At 67.4% G+C, this 27165-nt stretch overlaps 2 protein-coding genes across 6 annotated transcripts; both read right to left on the bottom strand.

The window, feature by feature from the left end:
* Positions 1 to 3: 3 nt before the first annotated feature.
* Positions 4 to 5957, bottom strand: PUS1 (pseudouridine synthase 1). Of its 4 annotated transcripts, none has more exons than XM_054712760.1 (6): positions 5584 to 5805; positions 5250 to 5484; positions 3440 to 3577; positions 2770 to 2872; positions 2201 to 2576; positions 4 to 307 (listed from the first exon to the last, which is right to left on the bottom strand). In XM_054712760.1, the coding sequence occupies exons 1-6, from the start codon at positions 5667 to 5669 to the stop codon at positions 58 to 60; spliced, it is 1188 nt and encodes a 395-aa protein (XP_054568735.1). In that variant the 5' UTR covers positions 5670 to 5805; the 3' UTR covers positions 4 to 57. The 4 variants fall into 4 exon arrangements, with proteins under 4 accessions (XP_054568735.1, XP_008155454.1, XP_054568734.1 ...); XM_008157232.3 differs by lacking the exon at positions 5584 to 5805 and adding an exon at positions 5899 to 5957 and having other exon boundaries at positions 184 to 307; positions 1885 to 2576; XM_054712759.1 differs by lacking the exon at positions 5584 to 5805 and adding an exon at positions 5819 to 5888 and having other exon boundaries at positions 184 to 307; positions 1885 to 2576.
* Positions 5958 to 8378: 2421 nt separating this feature from the next.
* ULK1 (unc-51 like autophagy activating kinase 1) lies at positions 8379 to 26594 on the bottom strand. 2 transcript variants are annotated; one of them, XM_008157290.3, is made up of 28 exons: positions 26215 to 26594; positions 25718 to 25810; positions 25579 to 25620; positions 18334 to 18366; positions 17998 to 18034; positions 17251 to 17424; positions 17093 to 17166; positions 16524 to 16625; positions 16103 to 16161; positions 15931 to 16013; positions 15649 to 15699; positions 15372 to 15460; positions 15078 to 15228; positions 14849 to 14909; positions 14605 to 14694; positions 14083 to 14208; positions 13621 to 13769; positions 13435 to 13521; positions 12835 to 13103; positions 12104 to 12297; positions 11765 to 11874; positions 11500 to 11643; positions 11044 to 11243; positions 10752 to 10924; positions 10554 to 10672; positions 10246 to 10403; positions 9812 to 9947; positions 8379 to 9737 (listed from the first exon to the last, which is right to left on the bottom strand). In XM_008157290.3, the coding sequence occupies exons 1-28, from the start codon at positions 26323 to 26325 to the stop codon at positions 9685 to 9687; spliced, it is 3168 nt and encodes a 1055-aa protein (XP_008155512.2). In that variant the 5' UTR covers positions 26326 to 26594; the 3' UTR covers positions 8379 to 9684. The 2 variants fall into 2 exon arrangements, with proteins under 2 accessions (XP_008155512.2, XP_054568552.1); XM_054712577.1 differs by lacking the exon at positions 13435 to 13521.
* Between the last annotated feature and the right edge of the window lie 571 nt (positions 26595 to 27165).

Below are 27165 nucleotides of genomic sequence, written 5' to 3'. Positions count from 1 at the left end.
AAGCAAAGCTTGTATCTATTTAATAAGAAAATCATTTCTTTAAAAAAATAGTGTCTTTTACACGCTGAGGTGTGCAGCGTTCGCGCTGAGCTGAAACAGACTGGCAGCGGGTTCTCCTGAGGGAAACTGAGGATGATGTGGGTCTCGAGGTCCTGAGGTTGCGAGGCCACGTCTTGGCTCCCGTCTTGGCGAGGGATGCGGCCGATGGCAGCGGCGGCGGCTTCCTGGTGCACGAGTCTCCGCGGGCGCGGTCCCCGCCTCAGTCACTGTCTCCGTCCTCTTCGCTGCCTTCCTGGGGGCTGGGGACCTGCAGAGCAGGGGCAGAGGAGTGGCTGTGGGGAGGCAGGCTGCCCAGGTGTGGGTGCTTCCTCCCCGTGCAGGGAGCTGTCCGCGGTGCACCCCGAGCCCCCTTCCAACCTGCCCTTTGTGGAGTGACGCCGGCATTTATCCTCAGTCCGACTGGGCTGGGGGGGTCTTTACAGGCCTCCTCCAAATCCCCAGAGGATGCAATGGCTCAGGGGACATAAAACCAGGTTCTCCCAAACCAGACAGTGCAGGCCCCTCTGCAGGGTGTGGAGACAGCAAGTGGGCAGCACGCTCTGTCAGTGGGACTTGAGCAGAGGGCGTGGGCTAGCCCCGGTCCAAAGCTGCACACAAGCTCCGTCTGCCTTTGCAGCGCTTGGGAAAATCTATACATATAAAAGCCTAAGTGATCAGCCAGTCGCTATGACACACACTGACCACCAGGGGGCAGATGCTCAACGCGGGAGCGAAACCAGACATGGAAACATGGAACAGACTGATGAATCTCAGAAGGGAGGGGGGGGGGGGGAGGGTGAAAAGAGATTAACCAAAGATCTTATATGCATACTAGAGGCCTAGTTCACAGATTTGTGCACCGGTGGGGTCCCTGGGCCTGGCCTGCGGGGATCGGACCAAAACCTGCTCTCTGACATCCCCCGAAGGGTCCCGGATTGCGAGAGAGTGCAGGCCAGGCCGAGGGACCCCACCGGTGCACGAAGCTGTGCACTGGGCCTCTACAGTGAATGTAATAAACATCAGCATTTGAAGAGTCAGGGAGTTCACATAAAATCCTGGAATTTTTCTCACTTATTTCTCTTGGAAAAATGTGAGCAGCTCTGCCAAGGCCAGGCCCACCTCCGAGGTGGCCACCGCTGGCTGCTGCCTGCTGCCGTCGCCCCTACAGGTGTGAACAGGATCCTGCTCCTGGTTTGCTACAGTCTCCACCCATCCCTACGGCCTCCCTGGCCTGGGCTGCCGTTCGTGACCTGCCCTGCCCACGGGCTGTTCTGACACCTGCCCGCTGCACCTGTGCACCTACCTGCAGGGACAGTTTACAACTCCAGGTGTGGAGGACGGCAATGTGTCTCCAGACACACCGAGGTCACGGGAAGGTACATCCCCAGGGAGCCGTGGGGGGGGGGGGGGGATGTCACCCTCTGAGCACCCGTTGCACCAGCGAGAGAGGGCCTGTGCTAACTGACCGGCGCTGCCAGCCCGAGAAAGGCGTCCTCCGGTCACCGCCTCGTCACAAATGGAAAGACGCCGCGTCCGCACATCCCTCGCCCGGGGGCACTAAGTGTGGGGTGAGCGCTAGGCAGTGTTTCAGGGTCCCCAGCCACCTGGTGCATTGCCCCAGCCTGGTTTCTCCCGCTGCTGTGTGACCTGGGGGGGGGGTTGATCTACCTCTCTGTGCCTCAGCTTGCTCGTGGGTACAACGGGCACGATGATACCAGCACGCGGCGGGTCAGAGGCTCGGCCACAGACGACAGACACGGGCGAGCACTAGACAAGCTCCTGGAAGGAGCTATGCGCCCCCCCACCCCCTCCAGCCCCCCCTCCAGCCCCGGCCCCCAGCCCCACCTTGGCACCGGGGCTGGCTGCCGCGTGGGCGGTGGCGCTGAAGTCGTGCGTGGGCAGGGTGCTCAGCCACTGGGCCATGGACCGCTCGTGGCGCTCGGTGCTGATGATGGTGGGGTAGATGTGCTGCTCCTTGAAGGCCGCGGCCTCCGCCTCCTCCCGCGCCCAGTCCAGCGGCTCGTGCAGCCCGTCGCCGCCGAAGCGCCGGTTGTACGTCTCGAAGTGCACGCGCTCCAGGACCAGGCCGAGCCCCGGCGCCTTGGGAATGTCCACCTTGGCCTCGCCCCAGCTGCGCTCCAGCACGTCCTCGGGCGCGTACCCCTTGACGATGGCCACCACCAGGCCCACCATCTTCCGGATCTGGTGCGTCATGAAGCTCTGCCCCTTGACCTTGATGACCGCGAACTCCATGCCGTCCCGCTCGAAGGGCTCCTCGCAGAACATGTCCAGGATGTAGCGCTGGGCGCTGGGCTCCCGGGGCCCCTTCTGCGAGGTGAAGTTGTGGAAGTTGTGGGTGCCCCGGTAGCAGGCCAGCAGCCGGTTCACCTGCCGCAGCCGGTCGGCGCTCAGCCGGTACGCCTCGTCCTGCGCGTCGCGGTCCTTGTGCGCGAAGGCGAACGTGGGCAGCATGTAGACGTAGGTCCTGGCGTCGCACCTGTTCTTGGAGTTGAAGCCGCCCGTGACGCGCTTCAGTCCTGGGGGAGCGACGAGGACGAAGGCTTTAGACACGCCGGGGGCCCTGGCACCTCCGCCCACACACAGGGACAAGGCCTGGCACTGGACCCCACACCCCACACCCCACACCCACGGGGACACGACCCAGTGTCGTCGGGCGCCCCCTGCACGGACCCCAACGTGAGCACTTCGGTCGAGTGGCGCCAGGCTTACCCAGTATCCGAATGTGGGACGGGAGGTGGCTGTTGATCTTTTCTAAGATGTCGTCAATCAGCCACACCTTGAGGGATACCACCTGCCCGGCTGCGGACACGCCCTGCGAAGGGAGCACAGGGCGTGAGGGGCCCGCTGGGGCCGGCGCCTCAAACACCACGCCGGGTCGCCGGGGCCCACGGCCCACGCAACGGTTACACCTTCTCCCGGAGGAGCCCTGCCTTTAGAGATGCACCTGAAGGGGGCGATCTGGTGCCAGGACAACGCTCTGTGTACCGAGGGGGCGAGGGCCGCGTCACTTAGGACCGTGGTCGGCAAACTCATTCGTCCACAGAGCCAAATACCAACAGCACAACGATTGACATTTCTTTGGAGAGCCACATTTTTTAAACCTAAACTTCTTCGAACGCCACTTCTTCAAAACAGACTCGCCCAGGCCGTGGTATTTTGTGGAAGAGCCACACTCCAGGGGCCAAAGAGCCGCATGTGGCTCGCGAGCCGCGGTTTGCCGACCACGGGCTTAGGACATCGTGTAGGCGGGAGATGGAGTCCCAGCTCGCACGGGACCCTCGGCCACTTGGGAAAACGGCCACGCGGCTCGGGTGACAGAACGGTGAGGCCGCGCGGGGGGATCCGTGCGCCTTGGAGACCGGACGACGCGCCCGCCTACCTTGTCTGTGCGGGCGCACCGCTGGAAGGACATCTTCCTCATGTCCTCGCCGTGATTCTCGGGGATGCAGCCCGACCGGACCAGGGCCGACACCAGGTCGTCTTCAATGGTCTTGAACTGCGAGGACCCGACGTTCCTCTGAGGAAGAGAGAAGGAAACGTGGGTTTTCGCTCGGTCACGGACCACGCGAGAGGGCCCCCGACGGCTCCAGCGGGCAGGGGCCGGCGCAGTGTGCCCGCGCCCGCAGCACGGGGACCTCGCCTGTGGCCGTGCAGCGCGTCCCCTTCCCAGGGGAAGGAGGGGAGCCACCTGAGGGTACCCAGAGTCTCCAGGAATCCCTACCCTGGGCAGCGGGGAATCAGGTGTCCTCGTGTCCCCCACCTGCCAGCTCTGACACCAGCCCCTCCTGCTGCCGGACACGCCTTTCTGCAGCCCCCGTTGCAGAGGGACCCCCCCTCTCATCCCTGTAGGGAGCCGGCCCCTCGCTCAGAGGAACACACCCAGGATACTGCCAGCCGGGGCTGGGTTCGGCATCCCTGGCTTTTCCTAAACCCTTCGTTTCCCGCACAGCCTGTCTGAAACAACTTGCCGGTTTAACAACTTGCCGGTTTAAGTGAAACAACAAATGGAAGTCTCTCTCTAAAAAACAAACAAGCAGTGATAACAACCCCCCTCCACCACACACCACCATCTCAATCTGTCCTCCTGTCCGCCCTGTGAGCGACTGTCACTCTCCACCCATTTCCCTGATGGGGAAACTGAGGCAAATGGAAGCTGATGGACCTTTCTCTCTAAATTCCTAAGACAGTTTGCCTAAGGCAAAATCCACGTAACCAAAATCACCCTCAGACGAGCATGCCGGGTCATGCACAAAGAACGGCACGGGTGGTCGGTCTGCTCCCACAGGCACCCCGGGCTACCCATGTCAGTCAGGCACTCGGTTTCATGGTGCAACCTCTGCTTTTTAGAAATCAAACAGGATACAAAGTAACTTACGGCCGCTATTCACAGTAAATGCGGTACCACCCTTTTCTGATCGTCCTTCCCTTGGACACTCGGTCCCAGCAGTGGACGTCTCCCTGTGAGTCAGGCTGACCAGAGCGGAGCACAAGGAACAAGAACATCCACGTGCCGCCCTGGCTGGTGTGGCTCAGTGGATGGCGCGTGGGCCTACAGACTGAAGGGTCCCAGGTTTGATTCCCGTCGGGGCACATGCCCGGGTTTCGGGCTCCATCCCAGTGGGGGGGGGGGCGTGCAGGAGGCAGCCAATCGGTGATTCTCTCTCATCATGGATGTTTCTATCTCTCCCTTTCCTTTCCTTTCCTCTCTGAAGTTAATAAAAATATATTTGAAAAAAGAAAAGAAAATCTACGTGCCTTTGGGGGGGCACCTTCTGCCTTTCCCAAAAGGATCCAGTTGGGGAGCTGGGGAGAGACTCCTGAAAGGGGACCTGCTTGCCCACAGTCAGCTGGCTCCAGGGAGCCTTCCTGGCTGCGCTGGGGTCTCAGGTCCCAGCATCAGACAACCTAGTGCACGTGCCAGCACGGAGGGCGCCAATGACACGCCCAAGGCCAGGACGCCGGTCAGCGGCAGGGCGGGCCGGTAACTACCGTGGGGCACAGCCAACGCCCTGGTGCAGCATCCCCCGTGCCTGCAGCAGGTCCAAGCGCTGGGGTTACCATCTCAACCGCGCCGGACAGGACCCGCAGCGCATCGCAGAAGAGCGGGTTCCCTGCCGCCCTAACCCCGAGGCCCCTCCCCGGAGCCAGAGCGCGGTCCCCGGCGGGCGGAGTGGACCCGAGCCCCGCACCTGCATGCCGTGGTAGCCCTTCCCCGAATAGGCCATGAGCAACACGATCTTGCGCTTGGGCAGCTTCCTGGGCTGCTCCCCGTCCTCGCTGCTGCTCTTGAGCTTCTTCGCCGGCTGCTCCGCGTCCTCCCAGACCCGGCCCCCGCCATGCCAGCCGCTCCCGGCCTTCCCGGCCGGCTCCTGCCGGGTCCCCGCGGGCGCCGGGGCCTCCGCCTTCCCGGCCATGGGGGGCAAGCTGGGAAGACAGGGGGCGCTGTCAGCTAGACAGACAGACGGCGCGCGGCGGGGTCCCCGCTCGGACGTGCACTGGACACCGGGCGGGCGCGGGCTTTACCCGAGGAGGCGTCCCAGGCGCGGCGTCCACGGTCCGCAGGCTCTCCGCAGGGCCTCGGCCGCCGCCCGCAGGCCGGGGAGCCCCATGCACGGCCGGAGGGGGACACGCGCGCGACTCCTGACCTCCCCGGGGTCCCCGATGCCCAGTCTCGCCCGCGGCTATCCGCCAGCGTCCCCTGACCCCGGGCTGACCTCCGATCTCCCAGTTCCCCCACTTCTCCTCCCGCCCCACCCACCAGCTTTCCCTGGGAAGTCGGGGAGACCCGGCCGAGCCCCGCCGGGACCAGAGGGGCGCGTCCCACCCGGCCCCACTCACGGACTGAGCCCTCGCAGGACCACGTGGACGAAGGCGGAAGTGCAGCGCGCGGCCACGGCGGCCGAGTGTGGACAAAAGTCCTCCGGGGCGGGGCTTGGAGTAGAGTAGGAGCAGTGGGCGTGGTTAAGGCTCAGCTGGGGCGGGGCTTTTGCCGGCGGGGCGTGTGGAGTGGGCGTGGGCGGGGCTTGGTTGGGGCGGGGCTTGCCGGCCGCCGTGACTGCGGCTGCGCAGGACTCCTCAGCGCGAACTTATGGTCCTGATGCTAACGTAGGGCTCTGCCTGGGCTACGCGGGTAAACGCGTGCATCTCCAGGGATTCGCGCAGGGACGACACCGATCCGTCACCTAACACCCCGTCATGGAGTCACAAATGCCCTGCGAGAGATGAAGCGGAAGCACTGATGCCCCTGGCCGCGTGGGCGCCCTTGAAAACGTGATGCTCAGATCCAAAGAGGTCAGATCCAAGGGCCGCGTGGAGCGCGATACCGTGCGTGTGAAATGTCCAGAACAGGCACATCAGAGGCAGGAAGTGGGTTAGTGCGCGCTGACAGCTCCGCCAGCTCAGGAGTCAGAGACCTAGGGGAAAAGAGCTCACCTGTTCCAAACGACCCCCCAGGACAGCCCTTCCCTCTGCGGAAGGAGAGAAGCGGCTGCCTTTCCTGTTCCCGGGGTGAGGAACCTGGAGGTCACCTGTGACCCAGTGAGCTCAGGTGGCTGAGCAGCGTTAGGCAGCATCCGGCCACCCTCACCCAGAGCCCTCCCACCTCCACCGCACAGCACCCCACCTTCACACACAGCCCATGCACCTGCTCCCTCCTCGACCCCACCAGCTACAGTGGGTCATCTTGCATCTCCATTCCACGGCGAGTAAACTGAGACCTGAGGTTGGGACAGACAAGCTGGAGGCCGCAGCTCGATACAGGGCGGGGGGCCCCAGTCCCAGCCCTCCTGACGGAGGGACCCTCGAGGGCCTGGCAGCTGTGAAGGTGCCAGGAACACGCAGGGGACTTTGAGACCGTCCCACATGGTCCATGCACCCCCCGGCCCAGCACTCCTGGCCCCCCCACCCCCGTCACCGTCGGGCTCCTGAACAGGGATGTTTAAAGCAACTTCATTCATGATTCCTAAAACTTGGAAGCACCAAGATGTCCTTCAGCAGGTGCACGGGTTAAGTAACCATTTAGAAAAAGAGTACATTGTCCAGCCGGCATGGCTCAGTGGTTGAAGGTCGACCTGTGAACCAGGAGGTCACGTGGTTAGATTCCCAGTCAGGGCACATGCCCCGGGTTGTGGGCTTGATCCCCAGTAGGGGGCGTGCAAGAGGCAGCCAATCAGTGATTCTCTCATCAGTGATGTTTCTATCTCTCCCTCTCCCTTCCTCTCTGAAATCAATAAAAAATATATATATACTAGAGGCCCGATGTACGAAAATTCGTGCAAGAGTAGGCCTTCCTTCCCTCGGCTGCTGGCACCGGCTTCCCTCCTCCAGCCGCCTGCAGGCACCCGGGACCCGGGCCGGCTTCCCTCCAGCCCGGCTTTGTCAGGAAGGACATCCGGAAGATGTCCGGTCTAATTAGCATATTACCCTTTTTATTATTATAGATTTCTAGTTTAGCAACAACAAAATGCCAGGACTGTCTCCATCCCTTTGGGCATTAGGAGCCGACAGACAGGCGGGTTCGGGCCCCGGGCCCCGCCTGGCCCCCGCCCGGCTCGGCCTTCCTGTCTGGCGAGGAGCCTTGCACTTGAGGAAGGCAGCCCGGAGGAGGCCCCACCTTCACTTCCTCCAACGCTGCCTCTCCGTGAACTTTCGCTTCACGTTGTGGTGAGCCTTTTTGGTCACTTAAGTTATTTTTAACTTACGTAGTTGAAAAAAAATGCAAAGCCTACCACTCAGCATTAGAAAGAGGTACCACCCGATTTTAAAAAAGGCCACAGGCCTGGAATAGACATTTCTCCGAAGAAGATGTAGATACGGCCAACGAGCGAGAAGATGCTCGGTCACTAGTCACCCAGGAATGGGCGCACCCGCATCACAGCGCGCGTGGAATCAAGCATGGAGGCTGGGGGGGGTGCAATGGGTGGAGCAATGGGGGGGATAAGGACACATACATAATACCTTAAACAATAAAGAAAAAAAATGATTAAAAAAAAAGAATGGAGGCTGACCAGCCCTAGTGAGGATGTGGAGAAATCGGGTGGGGACGGAAGGGGCGTGGCTGCCCTGCAGTCTGGCGCTGGGTCCTTGTCCACGACCTGCATTCCCCTCCGAGGTGAACCCCCCGAGAACCCAGAGAGGCAGGCGTCCCAGGTGAGCAGGTTCCACCGGGACATGGCCAGGGGTTTGCTCCCCCCGCCGAGCCTGGCCTGTGTGCAGGGCCAGTCCAAGGTGCTGCAGGACGCTGGCGGAGGTGGGGGTGGGGGTGGGAAAGCTGCCACAGGCCTGAAACAGTGACCAAGCAATCATCAGTACAGCAGCTCAACAATTCCAAAGGTTTATTTCCTTGAACGGGTATTACACAATTAAACACAACCGGGACGGGATCACACAGATCCCTCTGAAGTAGACGGGTCGAGGGCCGTCTCCTGGAGAGCAGGACCGGCTGGCACAGACCGGAGGCACACGGGCACGCTGGGTGCCACAAACGAGGAGCAGGGAAGGAGGCCCTCCCGTGGCGCCAGCCCCCGGCGGCCCTGGAGTCCAGCCGACCGTAAAGCAATAAATAGGAGCATGTCCTGTGCGGCGAGGAGAGTCCAGTCACAGGGCTTCTTCCCAGTCCAGGAACAGGGCACTATTCAAGTAGTATCGCGAGAAACACCACAGACCTCTGTCGGGTCTGTGCCGGGACTCGCCCAGGCACCCCCCGAACTCTGGGGGTGCACTCGCGGGGGCGAGGCAGAGCTGGGCAGCCTGGGAAAACCCCTAAGCCCAGAAGGTGGGCCTCCCTGACCCCTCTGATAGCAGCCAGGACCTGGGGGGTGGGGAGGAGGGATTTGACATCAAAACCCACTGGGAAAGCCAGATGGGGTGGTTTTTGCACAAAACAACCCTCTCACCTGCCCCCGTCTCTGTGGCAGGAACCCCACTCCCCTACAGGTGGGGCAGCAGACACCCAGCCACGCCACGTGCCTGCTGCCATGCCCCTCCCACCTTCCAGAACAAAACGTCTAACACCTACGCGTTTCTTCTTTAAACAAAAAAAGAGCTGCAGAAAAATAAGACACGTTTATGAGTAAAGTGTGAAAGACCGCCACGTCCGCTCTGGTTCAGAAAGCTCGGTGCGTCATACTGTGTGTCCCTAAAAGAACATTAAATAAGACGCTGTGCCTCCCGAGGGCGCGGGCACAGCAGGCTATGTATATATGTATATATGTATATGTATGTACACGCGCCTCGAGGGCGGCCCTGGCGGGCGGGGTCCTGGGGCCCGGCTGCATAAAGTGCTCGTGACTCACAAAGCTGGGGGCGTCTCGGGGAGGAGAGGGGCCCGGCAGCTCTGGAGGCTTTGGCTTAGTGGGCCCTGCGGCTCCTCAGCAGGGCTGCTGGGAACGGCCGGGGCCGCCAGGGGACGGGCCTGGGCTGAGGTCTGTGCGGGCCCCCCAGTGCCCTATACCCAGTGCCAGCCAGAGCCCGGGAGACAGATGTGGCTGCAGACCCAGCTCTGGACACGGGGCAGGGACCGTCCTTCCCCAGCTCCGGGCTGGTCCTTGCAGCCCACCCAGGGGACCGCAGAGAAGGTCCAGCCGCTGGGCGGGCGGGCAGGCTCCAGGTCAGGCACACACCCGGTCAGCAGGGCCCGGTCAGCAGGGCCGAGAGTCTCCGCTCGATGCACAGCTTGCCTGCGGGAGGAGGCCCGTGAGTGCTGCCCCCCAACCACGCACCCCCCTCCCCGCCCCGCGGAAGCGGCACTCACACTTGGCGATGTTCTCCGCGTCGGCTGGGTCCGAGAGCAGCTGCCGCAGCCCCTCCATGAGCAGCAGGGCCTTGTGGTAGCGCTGCACGCAGTCCTCGCGGCGGTGGAACATCTCGTCCAGGGCGGCCGACTGCACCTGCTCGGCCAGAGGTCAGGGTGTCTAACAGGCGCCGCGTGGCCGTGGCAGCTCACGGGCTCCAGGCTGGACCGGCAGCCGCCTCACCCCCAGGAGAAGGCAGGCTCTTCCGGAACCTCTGTTCCGTGCGCCTTTTAACCACACAGACCGTCCATCTCAGAAACAGGCATTGCTACGGGAGCTCTTGGGGCGGCCGCACGAGCAGGCCCGGCTGGGGAACCGAGTCTCGGGGAGGGTGTGGCCAGGGATGTGCCTGGGCTATGGAGGCCCCGCCCGCCCGCTGAGCGTGTGCGCTGACCGTGTGCACCGCGTGGCTGAAGATGAGCTTCTCGGCGGAGACGCTCTGGATGCGGTCCAGCAGCCGCTGCTTGTCCAGGAAGAAGCGCTGCAGCCGCTGGCTCAGGCCTTGGCAGGACAGCACGCTGTCCTTGTACAGCTCGTTCAGCTTCCGCACCACTGTGGGGGCGGGGGGCCGTCAGCTCTGCGGCCCAGCCTCCCACGGACCCGCACACACTGCCGGCCCGCCTCCCCGCTGCCCCACTGGGCCGCTGCTCCGGCGACCCTCCTGTCTCCCCCTGGCCTGCTCCCGGCGCCTGGGCCACGCACCCTGCTTCACGGTGGACGACAGGCAGAGCTTGCCCGCCCGGATCTGGTCGATGGCGGTCTGCAGGCCCGCGGACAGCAGCTCGGCCACCTTCAGGTACAGCACCAGCTGCTCTGCGAAGCTGGGGGGCGAAGGCGCATCAGGCGGCTGGGGGGACCCTACCCCAGGCCGCCCCCACGCCAGCCGCCGGGCACACCCACCCCCACTCGCGGCTCAGCAGGCTGATCTGGTCGGCCACCACGCTCTCCTGCAGCTGGTACTCGGGGCCCCCGGCCGCCTCGCTGGCGCTGCCCTTGAGGGTGGCGATCTCCAGGACGAGCTGGACGAAGGCCAGCGTGAAGCGCAGCCCGTGCAGGATCTCCGTGTGCTCTTGCTGGGGGCGGAGCAGAGTGCGGGCTGGGCCGGGCCATCGCAGAGGCCTCTCTCCGCCCCCCGAGCCCAGGGCCCTCGCCCGGAAGCATGCGCTCCAGCCAGCGACGCCCAGCCCCTCACCTCCATGAGCGTCTCCTCGGGGAGGTCGGGGGCCTCGAAGGTCACGGCCCCCTCCAGGTTGGCAGCGACAGTGTCGGAGAAGCCGCAGCAGTGGCCGGGGGCCAGGACCTCGGGGGCGGCCTCGCTGCAGGCCCCGGCTGCCGGGTGGCGGGCGGGGGCGGAGGCGGAGCCGGCGGAGCTGAGGGAGCTGGAGGAGCCCACTGTGGGGAGAGGGAGGCCCCGGTCAGGACAGGCTCCCACCTCCCCGGGAGCCCCTCTGACCCCATGACGGGGGCCTCGAGCGGAGCTCCTAGGGGAGGCCTCGCCCTCCTGGCCCGCGGCTGCAGGGGGACATCAGTGCAGAGGCTGCGCTGGCGGGCCTGTAGGTGGGGCCTGCGCTCCGGCCTCCTGCCCACAAGGACGCCATCCCAGGGCAGCCGGCGTCCTGGCAGCGAGGGGCCCTGCGCTGGTCCTCACCTGAGAACATCCTGGTGCGGAGGCCCTGGGGTGGGGTGGCCCCACTCGGGGGCGAGCCCACCGTGAACACCACGGGGGAAGGGCTGCTGGCCCCCCCAGCACGGGCGCCCGGCTGCAGGTTCCCTCCGAAGCCAGCAGAGGGCGCTGTGGGAGGGAGAGGCGCTCAGGGACGTCCCCCACGGGGGAGGGGATGGGAGGGGAGGGGGTTGGGCAGCCCCTCGCCCCCTCCGCCCCCCCCCCCCCCCGCGCTGCGGCCACGGCTCACCGATCTCCATGGGCTTCTCGTGCAGGCTGTCCGAGCTGCCCGAGTCAGGGGCCTGCGCCCCGAACGCGGCCTTCAGGAGCAGGTCGGTGAGGCGGCCGGTGCTGAGGGACCTGCAGGAGACGTGGGCAGCGATGAGCCCCCCGGGGGTCCGGAGGCCGGCACAGCCCACGGGCAGGCAGGCTGGCCGCCCTGGCTGTCTCACAGCTCGCTGCCCACACAGCTGCACGGGCACCGGCCACTCAGTCCTCCCGCCCGGGGCAGCCAGTCACCCTAAGCAGACAAGCTGACCCCAGAGGGGCAGGCATTGTGGGGGAGGGGGTCCCACTCACACCCCCTCACCTGCCAAAGGGGCCCTTGGCATCCTCCGCCGGCCGCAGGCCCGGGCCCAGCTGCTGCCCCTGGAAGGGGCCCGCCTCCGAGAGGTCGGGCAGCGTGCGGTTCCGCGGCGGCGCCACGACCACGCCCTGCCGCGCCAGGAGGGTCAGCAGGTTCTGGGAGCTGGGCGTCTTGGGGAAGTCGAAGGCGGGCATGGCCTAGGAGGGCAGCGGGCGCTGAGGACGGCCGACCAGGCCTCCCCACACGGCTGGGAGCATCCTGGCAGGTTGGCAAGATCCACCTGCGTCTCTGGGGGCCCCAGCCCCGAGCACCAACCCTCTATGGCCCCATCTTCGTGGCCAACACTGCTCTGAGCTGGACAAAAGTACCACACACACACACACACACACACGCACACACACACACACATGCACACACATGCACACACACACACGCACACGCACGCAGGCCCCAAGTCTGAATGGCAACACCACAGGGTGGCTGCAGGTCTGTTTCCATTTCACAGACAGGAAAACTGAGTGCAGGGGACAGACTACGTCGTTTCCGTGGCAGCAGCCTGTGCTGGCTGGGCTGTGGCTGCGGGGCCGGGTGGGGCACTTCCTCTGTGAGGGCCACAGCAGAGCGTGGCTCTGGGGACAGTCCGCCACGGGAGACAGCCACCAGCAGACGCGGTACTGAGGCCCCCGTCCCGTGGAAGCAGGGGCTCCCCCCGACTGGGAGGCCGGGGCCGTTACCTTGGTGGGGGAGCCCAGGATGGGGGGCAGGGGGTTCCGCTGCAGGAAGTCTGGCAGCTTCGGGGAGCCGCGCAGCGGTCGGCAGGACTGGAGCCCGTGGGACGGCTGGGGGGGGCTGGCCTGCGGGGGGCCGAACACAGCCCCCAGCGGGTCGGTGGGGGGCTTGGGCAGCTTGGAGTGGACGAGGTGCAGGTCGGACAGGTTGGGGGCGCTGTGCAGGCGGCAGCCCAGCCCCGCGGTGCGGGGCGAGTGCTCGGGCACCGAGGAACCTGGACGGGACGGGACGGGACGGACAGGCCTGGTCACGGCGGCCTGTGGCTGCCCCCTGCCCGGCCCACACTGCTCCCAGGAGCAGGGACGAGGCGCCACGTCTGTCCATCACACCCTCACCCTCGCAGCAGCCAGGCGGCAGCCCTCCACCTGGCCCCCAGGAGACAGCGGAGGAGCCGAGACACCCGCCGGGTCCCACACACGGAGAGGACGGAAGGCCGAGGACAGGAAGGCACCCGCCCACGCGGGAGGGGCTCCTCCCCCTCCCAGACCCAGGCTCTGGCGGTGGGCGGGGGGGGGGGGGGGGGGGGGGGGCAGTGCCACACCCACCTGGACGAGGGGACCTGCCGCCCCGCATCTCGGCTCCTTGAGGGGAGGGCACCCCGCTCCATCCCAGCCGCTCCGGGATGGTTCCAACTGGGAGGAGAGGGGGTGCAGGGTCAGTGCAGGCGGAGAGGACACGCACCCCTCCCGGCCGTGGGGACGCCCGTCCCGCCCCAGCACACACGGACTCACCTTGTGGAGACGGAGTATAGGGCCGGCCTCCGCCCAGGGACAGCTTCCGGGCCAGGGCGGCCCCGTGCTCGGCGTGGGACGGGGGTGACGGGCTGGCCCGAGCGAAGCCCCGGGGGCTGGTGCTGCCCGACCTGCGGATAGCGGAGGACCTGGGGGAGGGACCGAGCCAGGAGTGAGCCACGGCCCTCCCGGGGGGAGGACAACGACGGGGGGGAGCCCCGGGGTGTCCCCAGGGAGACCCTTAGCCCCAGGGCCTTCTGTGCATGACAGAGGTGCCCTCGTCTGTTGAAACTGCCACAGCCGACACTGGTTTGTGAACTCGGGATACTCGGCCGACTTCGCAGACGGCTGTCACCTGGATGCCGGTCTGCGTGACGCCCGCGCAGCCCGCGCACTGGGCGTGTGGCCCTGCACCCGGGGGCAGGGAGCCCTCACCAGCCTTGCTGCCCCGCACGCACGCACCGTGGGGTCTGGAACTGGGTCGGGGACTGCAGGTTCTGCTCAATGCGCTGGTAGTTCTGCACCTGCGTGGGCACGGGGATGGGGACAGACGCCCCGCACCTGCTGCTGGAGAAGGGGCCGGGCCGGCTGCGGGAGGACACACGGCGAGGGGGCGGGGTCACCGGGGACGCCCACCAGGCTGACCCCAGGCCCACACTTCCTGCCCGTGCCCAGCACGGCCCTCTGGGCAGAGGGACTGCTCACAGCCCCCCCTACCCCTGCGCCCGGGGCTTCTAGTCAGGACCAGCCGGCACACGCCGCAGGAGGTGGACGGAGGGCAGGGAGGCTGGCAGCTCCTGCGGCCTGGGAGCCCATGCCTGCCCGGCCGGAGGCCCAGGGGTGCTGGTGGCACTCGTCCCCGTGGTCCCTGCAGCCGTCCACCCCTGGACACCACGGTCCCTCCCACCGGACCACCCGCGAGGGCTGAGGAAGCCTGGCTCTGGCTCGGGACCCACTCCCAGCCGCCCGGCCCGGCCTGCTTACCCCGAGGGGCTGGGGGAGCCGCTGCAGGGTGGGGACGGGGACGGGGTCCGGCCGTGGCTCTCCAGGCCAGCGGAAGCCACCAGGGAGCTCCTGATGGGAAGAGAGGAGACAGGCAGCTGGGCGTGCGCAGACCCTGGCCTGTCCCGGGGTCGCAGAAGACCCAGCCCTCCCCGAATCGCCTGACCCCCACGGGCCAAAGAACCACCGTGGGCCCACACTTCCTCCCGAGGCGGCTGGGGCCTACCCGCTGCACATCAGGCTGTCCGGGGGGGGCTTGCCTCCGGCTGCCTCGGCCACCAGGTCCCCTGCGGCAGGAGACAGCAAGGCTGGGCCCGGGCAGGAGCGTCCACTCCCTCCCAGGCCACCTCCCGCGGGCCTCCCGACAGCCCCACCCCCGACCCCAGACAGAGGTGGGCTGCAGGCCGGGCTTCTGGGCCCACGTGCACCCCCGCCCACACACCGCGGCCCCTGACCTGGGAACTGGGCCGGGACCATGACGAAGTCATCGGTGTCACAGGACGAGTCCTTGCTGCTGCCGCCCGAGTCGCGGGAGCCCTGCAGGAAGCCGGCGGCCTCGGCCGGGGAGATCAGCGTCTTCTGCAGCTGCGGCATCTCGCCCAGGGACTGGGTCAGGGGAGGCCAGTGAGCCCGGCCCAGGCCCGGCTGCCACGGGGCTGGCCGCTCTCCCCCGGGGCCACACCTCCCCTTCCCTTTCTGAGATGCCACACCCAAGGCCGGGCTCCCCGCTCCTCGCCCAGGGCACTCACCGGAGGGGAGGCCAGGTGTGAGGTGGAGCTGCTGCTGGAGCTGCTGCCGGAGCCGGAGCTCGGGTACGAGGGCACAGGCACGGGCGGGGCTGCGGGGCCGGGTGGTCAGGTCCCCTCCCTGCCATGCACCCCCCCACCCGGTGCGGCGGACAGCTGCCCAGCACAGAGGGACCAGGGACTGAAGAGGAGGCAGCTCAGCTCCCACCCCCACCCCCGCTGCACCCAGGCTGGAGGGGTGAGGCCTGGGGCCGGGGGCGTGGGACCCTCAGGGACTCACACTTCTTCACTGAAGCGCTGGCATCGAGGAAAGGGTGACGGAAAAACTCATCTGCAGGAGGGGGAGCGAGACCTCAGGACCCCAGCCCGGGCTTTCTGGGGTGAAGGCCCCCCCGAGCCCCAGCTGGCCTGGCCCCGGGCGCAGAGACAGAGCCCCAGGTGACTCCTGCTTGTCTGCCCCAGGCCCCACCCCCCTGACCTGGTTTTCCCAGCAGAGCTCCCACTCCCCCCGCACCCCCCCTTTCCCCCACCCCCCCGAAGAGGGGCCGAGGGCCTCGCGCACCGAAGTCCATGCGGTCCTTGTGGTTGCGCTGCAGCAGGGCCAGCAGCAGCTGCCTCAGGGGGGCCGAGGTCTCCCGGGGGATGCTGGTGGGGCCAGAGCACACAGGTCAGCCTGGCTGGGGCCCTTAGGGGCCGGGCCGGGCCGGGGAGGGGAGGGGAGGGGAGGGGCTTACATGGGCACCAGGGTCTTGTTCTTCTCGTAGAAGAGGCGGAGGTCCTGGGGGCTGCTGGCCTGGTGGGGGACGAGGGTGTGAGGGTCCCGGTGGAGCTGGGCAGCTGCTCCACCCGAGGTGCTGGGCCCGGGGCATGAGCCCTCGCTCACCTCTGGGACGGTCCTGCCCTGCCCTCCCCCAGCAGGCCGAGGAGCGTGGGGGCTGCAGGAGGGCAGCCACGGGGCGCACTGTCTGAAGAGGCAGCTGGCCTTGGGGGACCCCAGGGGTCTGGTGCCATTGGTTGTTTGCTCCTTGAAATTGAGGGGTTACCCATGCCCCCACCCCCGAGAAGCCGGCCGCCCGGGGCAGTGCCTGTGGGGAAGACCCAGCATGTGGTGTCCGTCTTCATCCCCTCGCTGAGCTCGCGGAGCTGGGCACCCACCTGGAAGGGCGCCTTCCCCGTCAGGCACTGGTACACGATGGTGCCGATGCTCCACAGGTCCGCCTTCCCGTCGTAGTGCTGGGACATGATGACCTCGGGGGCCTGCAGCGACAACCATGGGGTCAGGGCCTCGGCAACAATGGACACCGAGTGTGCACTGACCTAGTGTGGTGCCAGCCAATCAGAGCAGACACCTGCCAGGTGCCAGCCAATCAGAGCAGACACCCACCAGGTGCCAGCCAATCAGAGCAGACACCCACCAGGTGCCAGCCAATCAGAGCAGACACCCGCCAGGTGCCAGCCAATCAGAGCAGACACCCGCCAGGTGCCAGCCAATCAGAACAGACACCCGCCAGGTGCCAGCCAATCAGAACAGACACCCCCCAGGTGCCAGCCAATCAGAGCAGACACCCCCCAGGTGCCAGCCAATCAGAACAGACACCCCCAGGTGCCAGCCAGTCACCACAGCGTGGTGGGAAACAATGGGACCGCCATACTGGCTAACCACCCAAGTGCGGCCACAGGAGGGGGGGGGGGCGGGAGGGCAGCAGGCTGTGGCCGCCACCTACCATGTACATGGGGGAGCCGCACAGCGTGGCCGCCATCATGTTACTCTGCAGGTACCGGGCGAAGCCGAAGTCGGCTGCAGGAGAGGACGGACGTGAGCAGGACGGACGTGAGCAGGGCAGGCACCCCCCTTGCGCCCGCGCCCCGCGGCCGGGCTCACCGATCTTGACGCGGATGTTGTTGGGGTTGGCGCGGCGCCCGCCGGGGTTGGACAGCAGGATGTTCTGGGGCTTCAGGTCGCGGTGGATGATGCCCTTGCTGTGCAGCAGCCGCATGGCGCCCGCGATCTGCTGCAGGAAGAGCCGGATGGTGTCCTCGCTCAGGGTCCGCATGGCTGTGGGGAGACGGGGCTCAGGGCGCAGCTCTCCCGGGGGCAGGGACCACACGGGCCCGTCCTCCTCCCTGCGGGAGGGGCCCCACAAACCGCGCTGGGACCCGCTGCCCTCCGACAGCCCCTGCGGTCTGCGGCCCGTCACCCACTCCGCGGGTGTGTGTCCCGTCCACCTAGGCCACCCTGGGCCACCTGCCCAGCTCTGACCCCATCAGTCACCCCCCAGGGCAGCTCCCCCTGGCAAGCCCCCAGCCTGCAGCTCGGCACTGGGCCCCGAGGCCTGGCTCTCAAGGATCCGGGGGCTGAACTGATGGGCGGGGGAGGAGTGGGTACAGACAGCCCGGGAGACCTGCCCCTGTGGTGAGCCGGCACCCAGCAGAGCAGACAGCCGGGTCCCCGGGGCCACTCAGAGGGCCCCGCTCAACAGGAGCAAAGGGCTGTCCCTGAGGCTCGGTCCCCTCCCACCTTTCCCAGCAGGTGTGGGGGGAGGGGAGGACTGGCCGCCACCATCGGGCCCACCCGGAGGCTGGGTCAGGGTGGCCTGGGCACGCAGCCAGGGCCATGGGTGCCACTCACTGTGCAGGTAGTCGGCCAGGTCCCCGCCGTTGCAGTACTGCAAGAGAGCAGCCACACGCCCGTCAGCGGCCGGCACGCCTCCAGCCCTGCCCCGGTCTCCCCACCGCCCCCTCCTGGGCACTCGGTGCTGCCTCCCCCCCTGGGCAGGTGGCCCCACAATCCACGCTTGAGGAGGTCAGCAGGGGTGCTCCCCACCCCTCAGGCACCTGCCGTGGCTACTGGGTGGGGTGCCCGAAGCCCACAGACACAAGGCAGTGCGGCCTGCCCCGCCGGGTGACGGGTCCCAGAGCTGGAGGGCCCGCCCCCTGTCCTGCAGCCAGGCCCGCAGGGACTCACCTCCATGACCAGGTAGACGGAATTGGCCATTTCCTGGGGACAGAGAGGAGGCGTGAGGGGAAGGGGAGCGCCGGCCCCGTCTGGCAGCCCCTGGGGAGCCTGTCTCAGCCGTGTGGCCTGGGCACTGGGCGCCCTGAACACGCCACCTGGGCCGCAGGCAGGAGCCGCCAGTGAGCGTGGGCGCCAGCTGCCCGGGGCCTGCGTGCCAGGCTTAGCCAGCTGGTCAGTGGCAGGGAGACAGGACGTCGGAGAGCCAAGTGGGCTCTGGTGTTTTGGTTTTGAGGTCATTTCCTTGAGTGACAGGAGCAGGAGCCAATCAGAACATTCATCTGCCAAGTCTGGGGAAGGGGCTGAGGTCCCAGGAGAGGCGCCAGAGTGGGGTGTGGACCGCACCGCCCTGTGCAGCCCTCAGCTGCCCAGTCAGACCAGGCCTGCGGCTTGGTCAGGGCTCAGCTTGCTGCTCTGAGTGACGCATCCTGGCTGGGGAGCCCACTCAGGGGAGCCCAGGCCACCCCCCTGGGAAGGGACATGGCCCTCGGGCGTGGAAACTGCTGGGATCCAGGCTCCGGGATCAAAGAGCCACTCAGGCCAGCTTCCGGCTGGGTCTCGGCCCCCGTGGCTCCGGGCGCAGCAGCTCAGTCCACCCAGGAGATCACACACACACACACACGTACACACACACACACACACACACACACACACACGAGGTCCTATGCCTGAGGGCTTCCCCAGGGCAGACCCTTCCCCCTGAGGCAGCCGCCCCGTCACAGAGCGGCACTGAGCCTCTGCTCACAGCCCACACCCCCAGCTCTTCCCCAGGTGGGGTCGCCCCAATGAGGGACCCCCAAACCCCGTCAGCACCAGCACTGCTGGGCCTGGGAACAGGAGGACCCAGGGTGAGGGGAGCCCCAAAGCCCTCAAGCACGGGCCCTGGGGAGGGAGGAGGGAGGACCGGATGCCCAGCAGCGGGCTCACTGTCCACCTGCTCAGGCCCCCGACAGAGCCCCCAGTGACTGAATGGTCAATGCCAGCCCCACCCCGTGCCCACAGAGAGGGCCGTGTCAGGTGGAGACGCCTCGGGAGCAGCTGAGACGTGGGGTGAGCTCTCAGGGCGTGAGGCTGACACGGAAACCCCTTGGGGGCGGGCGGGGCACCCCTGGGACAGGCAGGCCGGCTCAGCATGCCCACCTGGCGTTGGTTCCCAGGCCCTTCGGTGGCGCATGTGCCAGCAGGGACGCTGAGGCCCGGAGGGTGGCTGTCCACAGAGGCAGCCTCAGCCCCGCCCGCCCGCCCCCACCCGCCCGCAGGCCGGCTGAGGGGGAGAGATAACAGGGGCAGGAGCAGAAGAGGCCCTGTCACCGTCACTTGGCACTCACGAGGTGGACCCCGGCTACAGGAGCAGGGTCAGAGGTGGTCACAGGGAGGCGGAGGGAGGCGCTGGCAGAGGACCCAGCGGAGGGCGAAGAGGTGCCCGGGATGAGGACCAGAAATAACCAGGGTTTGGGACACCCAGGCCACCTGCTCCCTCGCCCTCGCCTGCCCTCACCTTGGCCACGCCACCTCCCGAGAGGTGCTGAGCGTGCTCCCCAATCCCTCCCCCAGCAGGAGCTCTGGGCGGTGCGCACTCCTCTCCAGAGGCCCGGGGAGGCCGCGCCCGGGGCCACGGGCCCGAGGACAGCCGTGGGCAGGCCGGGCGCCGCCAGCTCTCGCCTGTCTTCCCGACAGCGGGCTCCCCAGGAAAGCCCCAAACTCACCCACCAAGCCAGGACGGGCAGGGACAGACAGAGCGACGAGGGCGGGGCGGCAATCACAGCGTCCACCCCATGGAGCTGTCCACACCCTGAGCACAGCCAGTGGGAGGTGCCCACCACGGCCTCCAGACCCAGGGGCACCCCCAGAACCCAGCACAGCCTGCCCCACAGAGGAGGTCCCTGAGGCAGTGACAACAGAGTCCCTTTGTGCCCAAGAACCCAGGGGCTCCCCGCACAGGGCTCCCCCATCCCCACCCCCACCCCCCGCCAGGCCAGCTCCCGACACCCCGCCCCACGGGCCCGCTGGCGCCCTGCCCTTCCCTTCCCAGCCCTCGGCCCTCCTTGCAGAGGTCCCCACTCCTCACCCAGGAAGCCAACCAGCCCCTCAGCCACACGGGGCCGTGGGGGTCCCTCAGCCGGCGGGGGCGGGGGCGTCAATTCCCCAGAAACCTCGGGCACCCCCGCCCTGGGCTCAGCAGGCCCCCTGGGGTGTGGGGGTCAGAGGCCTCAGAGGCAAGAGGACACATTCAGGCCTGGGCGAGGGCAGCTGGGGACGTCCCTTCCGAGAGGCCGCCTCCGTGTGACCAGGGCCCTGGGAGGGGCATGTGCTGCCTCCTCCAGCCTGGAGCCCAGGCCTCCCGATAAGAGAGGACGTGGCCGGCCAGCCGCAGTGTCCTCACCTGCCCTGCCCGCCCCGGCCAGCACCAAGCCGGCGGCAGAAGGCGAGGCCCAGCCACGGGGCCTGAGGCGGCGTCCCCGCTGGGGGGGCACTTCAGCAGGCGCGCTCCATGCCCGGGCCCCTGCCGGGCGCCGGCACCCACCCACCGGGGGCCGTGCAGTCCCTGCCCACGAGGCGGGGTGCCCCCAGCCTCCCCAGGGACGCGGCGCTGGTCCCCCTGGCATGGAGGGAGGTCAGCACGGCCTTGTGGCCACAGCTGCTGCCCTGCCCGCCGGCTGCCCACCCAGAAACGGGACGGGCCTCAGGGTCACCTCCGCCCACCCGCCCGCCGGGCCAGCCCGCCCGCCTGCCCGCCCGCCCGCCGGGCCAGCCCCCTGGGACTCAGTGCAGACGCTTGAAGGACGGGCTTCTTCCTGCCGCTCCCACTGACCGCCGGGTCCCAGGGGGAGAGGGCCCACCGGGGGCAGGCGCTGTGGCCCTCCTGTGGCCGGGTCTCATCACGTTACTAAGGTGAACGCGAAGGTGGCCAAGCCCCGGCCCCGCCCTCAGCGCCCTCAGCCTTCGGCCCTCGGACGGGCAGTGCGACCGCGTAGCCTGTTTTGGGGAGAAAACGGGCAGAGAGAGGCCCTGGGACTCCGCCCTCGTCACGGAGCTGGGCCGGGGCCTGGAGTCCCTCCCGACCACGCCCTGCGCAGCCAAGGACGCCGAGCCTTCGAGGGACCGAGTGAGCCCTGGCCGGGCCGCCCAGCGGGTGAGAGCGTCGTCCCAGAAAGCCCGGGTGCGGTTCGATCCGGGTCAGGGCCCGTGCAAGAACCGCCCGGCGCGGGCTTCAGTGAGCGAGACAGCAAATCGATGCTCTCCCGTCCTCTCTCGAACATCAAGGGAAAAACTGACACGGGGCCCTCCGCCGCGGGGCCCTGCGTCGGGCACGCAGGAGGCTGCCCGGCCCGGGCGCGAAGGTGCTTTGCTTGACAGCTCCCCGCGGCCCCTCGGCGAGCCGTCTGCGGGTCCAGGACGGGCCCGGTGGGCGGACAGGTGCTGGCATCCTGCCTCCCGAAGGTGGCCGAGGGCACGGGCGCCAGGACGAGCTGCTCCTGGCACCCCCCACGCTCCCCCGGGAAGAGGGGCTGGCCCACCCCGAGGGGAGGGGTACCGCCTCCTCCCAGAAGCCCCTTCAGCAGCCTGCCCCGCCCCCTCCAGCCCCTCTCCCCACACCCGGGGCGACCGATGGGGAAAAACAGGCACCACTCTCACGGGGGTTTGGGGGGGACGGAGGCATGAGCTGTGGGACCACTTGGAAAAGAGAGTCTACCCCTTCCCGTGGGACCCCGAGTCCAAGCTGCACCCCAGCCACACCGCGGATTTGCTGCAGGCGCTCTGTCCCGGCACCACGGGGACGCCCACGACACGCTCCCCGGGTGACGCAGTGGGCGCCCAGGGCGCTGGCGTGGCGGAGAGACGCGTGGGGAGCGGGTCCCTGGCGGGGAGGCGCTCGGGGCCAGGCTCCTGGGGACTAGCCAGGCCACCGCCCCACAGGTCTGGGTGAAAGCGCAGTCCAGGGGGCCCTCCCCCAGGCCCTCACGTCAGCCGGACACACGCGCCTCTCCCGTGAGGCCAACAGAACCACCCCCCAGACAAAAACCATCTGGGGGGCGTACCTGCCACCTGTAACACAAGGGCTCTCCTCACTCTATCAGGAGCCCCGACGAGCCGCTAATATTCACACAGCGCATATCCCGCCGCGGGCACGGGTACTGACGCCGGCTGTCACCTCCACCGCCCACCAGGTGGGTGTCTACGCAGGGTCTACATTTCACAGGTGACACTGGGCACCACGAGGCTGAGAAACCGCCCCAGGTCACACGGGTCAGTCCGTCAAGGGGGTGCAGTGCGGCTCGGGGCCCGTGCATCCAGCCTCCGTAAGGAAGACCGAGGGGCCCTGGCCGGCACGGCTCAGTGGATAGAGCCTCGGCCTGTGGACTGAGGGGTCCTGGGTTCGATTCCAGGAAGGGCACAGACCTGGGTTGTGGGCTCGATCCCCAGCAGGGGGCGTGCAGGAGGCAGCCGGTCCGTGATTCTCTCATCACGGATGTCTGTCTGTCTGTCTGTCTGTCTCTCTCTCTCTCTCCCTTCCTCTCTGAAATCAATAAAAATGTATTTTAAAAACAAACGCAGGGGGTAGTCCCAGTATTCACGGGCGCAGGGAGGGAGGGATGCTGGGGCCTCACTCACAATAAATGGAAACAGCCTTAAGAGACGCCACCTTCCGCCCGGCCGGCGTGGCTCAGCGGCTGAGCGTCGGCCTGGGAGCCAGGAGGTCATGGTTTGACTCCTGGTCAGGGCACACGCCCGGGTTGCCGGCGGTGCAGGAGGCAGCCTGTCCATGATTCTCTTTCATCGTTGATGTTTCTGTCTCTCCCTCCCTCTCCCTTCCTCTCTGAAATCAATACAAATGTATTTTTAAAAACGAGATGCCATTTCCCACCCCTGGGACGGGCCAAGCGGGATGGATGTCTGCAATGGAGCTGGCAGGGACGAGAGGAGGCAGGCCCTCCCGCACGCGCCTGTCCGAGGTCTGGCCTCCACGGACCACAGTTTGGCCCCCGTCCTGAACTAAAAGCACGCATCCCTCTCACCCGGGGAATCGACTTCTAGGAATCCACCCCACAGACGCACGCACGGCCGAGGTGAGCGCAAGGATGGTCATTCCCGCCCGGCGGGCGTGCCGGGATCACCTCACGTCCCATTGGCCGGGGGCTGGCGGAGTCGGCGATGGGACAGGGGGCGAGTGACGGCCCCAAAGCTACAGCCGCGGCCACAGCCACAGCCACAGCCACGCCGTGTGTCCTATGACCAGTTCCAACCAAACAGCTCTGGGGTCTCAGTCTTAAAGGAAGAGGTGGGGGCACAGAGAGGGTAAGACAGTGACCCAGGGACACACAGCGCCAGGACTGGGACTGGGTCTGGGCTCTGAACCACGTGGCTTAGCGGCGCTGGCCTCACCAAAGGGACCCAGGGGTCCTGGTCTTGGGAGGAGGGGGTGTCACTCAGCACACACGGGGTGAGGTGGTTGTGTGGAGTGACGGGCACCCTCTCCAAGAGGCAGGAGGGAGGTGGAGGGGCGGCGGGGAGGGGGGCAGGTGAGAATGCCTGCCGTGCCCACGCCACCTTGCCGAGACCCAGACACGGCGCACACGGACGTGGTCCCTCTGGGGGAGATGGGCTCCACCTTTTCCCACGTCCCGTTTTGTACTTTGTTTTTTAAACCTTTTTTTTTTTTTTTTTTTTAATATCTCTGTTGATTTCAGAGAGGAAGGGAGAGGGACAGAGAGAGAGAAACATCCATGATGAGAGAGAATCATGGATCGGCTGCCTCCTGCACGCCCCCTACTGGGGATCGAGCCCGCAACCTGGGCCTGTGCCCGGACTGGGAATCGAACCCGGGACCTCCTGCTACATGGTACGACGCTCCATCATCGGAGCCACACCAGCCGGGCTTAACCTGTTTTTAAAAGACCTTTCTCTCCCGCCGCCGCCCCCCCCCCCCCGCCCACCCCCCGGGTCCCAGGCAGGAGTCTAAGGACCAGGGAACCACCCCACACCCCTCGAGGCTCGCAGAGCGGGCTGGCCACGCCGGCCTCCAGCACTTCCTCTGGGGGAAGCGGGACAGGCAGCAGCACTGCCAGCCCTGGAGGAAGTGGCACTGCCCACAACCAGGTGTGCGGCCAGCGGGATGGGGAAAGGGGAGGGGGCCGTCTAGGAGGAGGACAGGGAAGGGGAGGAGGGAGGGGGCCACCCTCTCGGCCCCAGGACACAGTGTCTCCATGTGGGCGGCCAGGCACCCTCCGGCACCCTGGACCGGGGCCCTCCCCGTGTCACCTCACGCTGTGCCACACGGGGGGGGGGGGGAGGGGGGGAGCGAGGGGGGGAGCCCAAGGCCACAGCCCGGCTCTGAAGGGGGAGGAGAGGACAGGGAAGGAGGGAGGAGGCCACCCAAACGCAGACAGCCCGCCCGGCCCAGAGCGTCCCCTCCGCCAGGGGCTGGTCCCGTGGCCTCAGTAAACAGGTTTCAAAACCATTAGTCAGCACTTTGGCCCGCAGAGCCGCCCGCCTCAGGTTCCCACGTCCCCAGGCTAAGCATCTAGGGTCCCGGACCCCTGCTGAGCCCCCACCACCACCACCACCAGCAGGCCCTGGGGACAGCGGGGGGACCTGACTGTGGCCTCCCGGGCCAGACAGGCCTGAGTGGCCTCATCCCACAGGCGACTGCCGCCCTCCTACCCCGGGTGGCCGGCCCCCCGCTGCCAGCAAGTAGGAATCTCCGGTGGCCCCTCCCCTCCCCCCCTCTGACGCAGAGGCAGGCTGGCCAATGCCAGGCCCTGGAGCAATGTCAACAAACAGTGGGCCTGCCCAGACAGGTGGGCCGGCGGCCGGCTGGCCGGATTACCGGGGCCTGGGCCGCTGACAGGACTCCAGGTCAGGGCCACCAGGTCAGACCCGAGCGCCAAGCCCTAACCAGGCCTCCCTCCGCCGGGGCCCGGGCCCCCCGCAGCCCTTCCCTGGCCGAGCAGCCCGGAAGGTGGGCACTCGCCCAGCGTGGCCAGAGGAAGCTGGGCTGACCCACCCCCGGTCCCCAGGTTCCCCGGTCGGGCCGGATGGGGAGGCCCAGCTCCTTCCCCCAACACGGGCCGCTGGCCTGGGACCTCCCACCCCTGGCCAGGTCTTCAGGGCTTGGCCGGCCCGGGCCCGCGGCCCCCAGGGGGACCCCTCCCCACCAGGATCCGGACCCCGGCGAAACCAGAGCTCGGTCCTTACCTGGAAGTCGTACAAAGCCACGATGTTTTCATGTTTCAGTTCCTAGGACAGAAACCCAAGTTTCCGGTGAGCGGCGGAGCGGGGCGCCCCCACAGCCTCGCCCCTCCTGCCTCCGGGGGCCCCCAGGCCCCCCGCTCACCTTGAGGATCTTGATTTCCTTGCCCAGCAGCGTCTGGGACTTGGCCAGGTTCTTCTTGTTAATGCACTTGACCGCGACCTCCAGGTCGTGCTTCTGAAAACCCAAAGGGGTGTTTTCAGTCGCCGGGAGCCGGGAACCCCTCCCCTCCAGGCAGCCCCCGGTCCAGGGACGGACTGGCGAGCCCGGGCAGTGCGGGTGCCCAGGGCAGGGAGGGTGCCCAGGCCGTGGAGTGGATAGGAGGGGTCCCGGGGGAGGGGATGTGTGGCTCCCCAGGACGTGGGGGTGAAGGGGTTCCCGGAACTGGGGGTGAAGGGGTCCCCGGGGCGTGGGGGTGAAGGGGTTCCCAGAACTGGGGGTGAAGGGGTCCCCGGGGCGTGGGGGTGAAGGGGTTCCCAGAACTGGGGGTGAAGGGGCCCCCGGGACGTGGGGGTGAAGGGCTCCCCGGGACGTTGGGGGGTGACGGGGTCCCCGGGCCTGGACCCGCCGCCCGAAATCACCTCCCGGTGGCGCCCCTTGAAGACCACCGCGAAGGCGCCGTGCCCGATCAGGTCCTTGCGCGAGAACTCGAACTTGCCCACGGTCTCCAGGCCGCCGCGGCCGGGCTCCATGGCGCGGGCCGGGGCAGCGGGCGGGCCGGGCGGGCCGGGCTCAGGCGGCGCGGGCCGGGGGCAGCGGGCGGGGGGCGCGCGCCATCGGGCAGGCCAGGCCCGCTCCCAGCCCCGCCGCGGGTCGGATCCCACTCCTAGCCGACCCGGTTCCGACTCGGTCTCCGATACGGTTCCGACTGGGGAGACGACCCGGTTCGGACAGGGGGGCTCCGGCTCCGGCTTGGGCCCCGGCGGGGAAACAAAAGAGCCGCGGCCGCTGGGCCCCAGAGCCTGAGACGCCCGCGCACGCGCACTGAGCGCCGAGGGCGGCGGGGCGCGATGGGGGTGGGGCGGGAGCTGGGGGCGGGGTCTTGGCCGACGGGGCGGGGCCTTGAGGGGCGGGGCCTGGCGAGCGGCCGTGCGCTGAGTGGGTGGCAGGGCTGGCGACGGGGCGGGGCCTGGATGGACGGGGCGGGGCGGGCTGGAGGGGACCTGGGCTGGCACCGGGTCAGGCCCTGGCGGGGGCGGGGCCTAGTCGGGGAGGGGCGGGGCCTGCTGGGAGCGAGGGCTGGCGGGGGCGGGGCCAGCCGCGGCCCGGCCCGGGTGGAAGTGGCGTGCTAGGCCCTGTTGTCCCTTAAAGGCGGCCGTTTGCCACCATCGAACCTGGGGCTTGGCACGCGCACCCCAAGGCTGGGGAGTGGGTAGAATACATTCTTTTTTTTTTTCTTTTTTTAATATATTTTATTGATTTTTACAGAGAGGAAGGGAGAGGGATAGAGAGTTAGAAACATCGATGAGAGAGAAACATCGATCAGCTGCCTCTTGCACACCTCCTACTGGGGATGTGCCCGCAACCGAGGT

The sequence above is a fragment of the Eptesicus fuscus genome, chromosome 23 (assembly GCF_027574615.1).
Source record: "Eptesicus fuscus isolate TK198812 chromosome 23, DD_ASM_mEF_20220401, whole genome shotgun sequence".
In the NCBI taxonomy this organism is placed as follows: domain Eukaryota; kingdom Metazoa; phylum Chordata; class Mammalia; order Chiroptera; family Vespertilionidae; genus Eptesicus; species Eptesicus fuscus.
Note: the sequence above shows the minus strand (reverse complement) of the source record. Positions and strands in the feature narration are given on the sequence as shown.

What these genes read in the sequence shown, in the direction of transcription:
- PUS1 (XM_028133620.2), bottom strand. Translation starts at nt 5,669, where the DNA reads ATGGGGCTCCCCGGCCTGCGGGCGGCGGCCGAGGCCCTGCGGAGAGCC. An exon ending in CGCCTGGGACGCCTCCTCGG is followed by an intron (nt 5,485 to 5,583) that starts GTAAAGCCCGCG and finishes CTGTCTTCCCAG; the next exon opens with CTTGCCCCCCATGGCCGGGA. An exon ending in AGGGCTACCACGGCATGCAG is followed by an intron (nt 3,578 to 5,249) that starts GTGCGGGGCTCG and finishes TCTCTTCCTCAG; the next exon opens with AGGAACGTCGGGTCCTCGCA.
- ULK1 (XM_008157290.3), bottom strand. Translation starts at nt 26,325, where the DNA reads ATGGAGCCCGGCCGCGGCGGCCTGGAGACCGTGGGCAAGTTCGAGTTC. An exon ending in AGGAAATCAAGATCCTCAAG is followed by an intron (nt 25,621 to 25,717) that starts GTGAGCGGGGGG and finishes TTTCTGTCCTAG; the next exon opens with GAACTGAAACATGAAAACAT. An exon ending in GGCTCCCCCAGCCCCTCGGG is followed by an intron (nt 14,209 to 14,604) that starts GTAAGCAGGCCG and finishes GTCCTCCCGCAG; the next exon opens with CCGGCCCGGCCCCTTCTCCA.